This window comes from Pteropus vampyrus, unplaced genomic scaffold (genome assembly GCF_000151845.1).
Source record: "Pteropus vampyrus isolate Shadow unplaced genomic scaffold, Pvam_2.0 Scaffold487, whole genome shotgun sequence".
Classification (NCBI taxonomy): domain Eukaryota; kingdom Metazoa; phylum Chordata; class Mammalia; order Chiroptera; family Pteropodidae; genus Pteropus; species Pteropus vampyrus.
The window spans coordinates 114,295-116,066 of record NW_011889268.1 but is presented as its reverse complement, the minus strand read 5'-3'; the positions used below and the strand labels follow the sequence as shown (position 1 = coordinate 116,066).

At 54.5% G+C, this 1,772-nt stretch overlaps 1 protein-coding gene across 1 annotated transcript; it reads left to right on the top strand.

The window, feature by feature from the left end:
- MKRN3 (makorin ring finger protein 3) lies at positions 1-1,025 on the top strand (the record flags this gene model as incomplete). The annotated part of the gene is made up of 2 exons (XM_023524702.1): positions 1-820; positions 997-1,025. Coding segments are annotated over 2 exons (849 nt in total), but the record flags the coding sequence as incomplete, so codon positions are not given.
- Positions 1,026-1,772: the final 747 nt, after the last annotated feature.

Below are 1,772 nucleotides of genomic sequence, written 5' to 3'. Positions count from 1 at the left end.
GGTGCGGAAGGCTGGGAGGGGGCCGTGGAGTTCGTCCCCGGGCAGCCCTACCGGGGCCGCGGGGCCTGGGCCCCGCCGAGCTCGGCGACTGAGAGGGAGCTGTTGGCCGTGGGCGCGGGGCAGCCGCTCTGCCGCGACGCCGCCATGGGGCAGTGCTTTCGCGGGGAGCGCTGCGCGTACGTCCACGGAGAGGTTTGCGATATGTGCGGGCGGCAGGCCTTGCACCCCGTGGACGATGCCCAGAGGGCAGACCACATAAAGGCCTGCATCGAAGCGCACGAAAAGGATATGGAGCTCTCGTTTGCCGTGCAGCGCAGTATGGACAAAGTGTGTGGCATCTGCATGGAGGTTGTCTATGAGAAAGCCAACCCCAGCGACTGTCGCTTTGGCATCCTCTCTAGCTGCAACCACGCCTACTGTCTTAAGTGTATCCGCAGGTGGAGGACGGCCACCCAGTTCGGGAACAGGCTTATCAAGTCCTGCCCGCAGTGCAGGGTCACCTCCAACTTTGTCATTCCCAGTGAGTTCTGGGTGGAGGAGGAGGAAGAGAAGCAGAAACTTATTCAGCAGTACAAGGAGGCATTGAGCAACAAGACCTGCAGGTACTTTGCTCAAGGCAGGGGGTGCTGCCCCTTCGGAGAGAACTGCTTTTACAAGCATGCAGAGCCCGAGGGCGAGGGCGAGGAGCCTCAGAGGCGGGGTTCTGGGGAACCCGGCAGCCCTGACAGCCAACATATGGAACCCGAGCAGGTGGGAGAGGGCCGCATGCACTCGCAAAGCAGTAAAGAGCTTGTCACGCTTTGGCTGGCCAGTCTGTCGTGTGAGCCGTTTTCTTTCGCTGGGAGCCAATGGGCTGCCCTCTTCACAGAGCGGTGGGACGTGCTTTTTTGTGCGGCTGGAAGTATCTTTCTGTTTGGTTCGTGAGCGTTTCGCTGTGGCATGTGGTGTGGTGTGCTGAGGCTCTGTCATCGCTGTTGCCCGTTTTTCTGTTCGTAGGCGCATCCGCCATGTCCAGCAGCCGTTGAAGCCATTTCTATAGATCATCCATCCTCGTTTTCTTGCCCATCCCCATTTTTTCCTCCAGGAGTTTGGTGTTTCACAGCATTGCAAAAAGCCCTTAAAGTTATTGTTTTGGTGAAATGAATATGACTGTCAGTTTATGGCTCATTTTGTCATCTGTTTCCAACAGGATTGATTCAGTTCTAGTCTAGTGTTTGCAGGATTTCCACACTCATTTTGAAGTCCCGCGAGAATAAGTGTGGCAGGATGAAGGGAGAAGTCTTAACTGAACGAGGAACTCTTTGCTGCTACAGCCTTAAGACACGGACCCTGTGGGGCCGATGCAGCCGCCGTCTCTGCTGTTTGCACGTCTGTCCTTCCCCGACCCCCCCCCAAGTGTGCTTTCTGACTGTGGTTTCCTTGTGGTTTTGTGTTTCGCTGGACCAGACCAGGTGTATGTGTTTCCGTGTCCTCCTGCTTCACTCGATGTGGAATCGCTTCTGTTCGAAGGCATCTATTTAAGAATCAGAGATATATATCCGTGCAGATAAATGTGCGTAAAAGTTATGTATTTGAAAACGTATGAAGGATATATATATATATATATATATAGCTATATATCGTAATATAATGTCTGTGGAGTAAAACAAATCCAGACCTGGAAGCCGAATGTCAGAGGCTACCAGAATTCACTGTCGCGTGCGTGTGTGTGTGTGTGTGTGTGTGTGTGCGCGTGCCTGTGTGCGTGTGTGTGCGCGTGTGGGGAGGGGGGG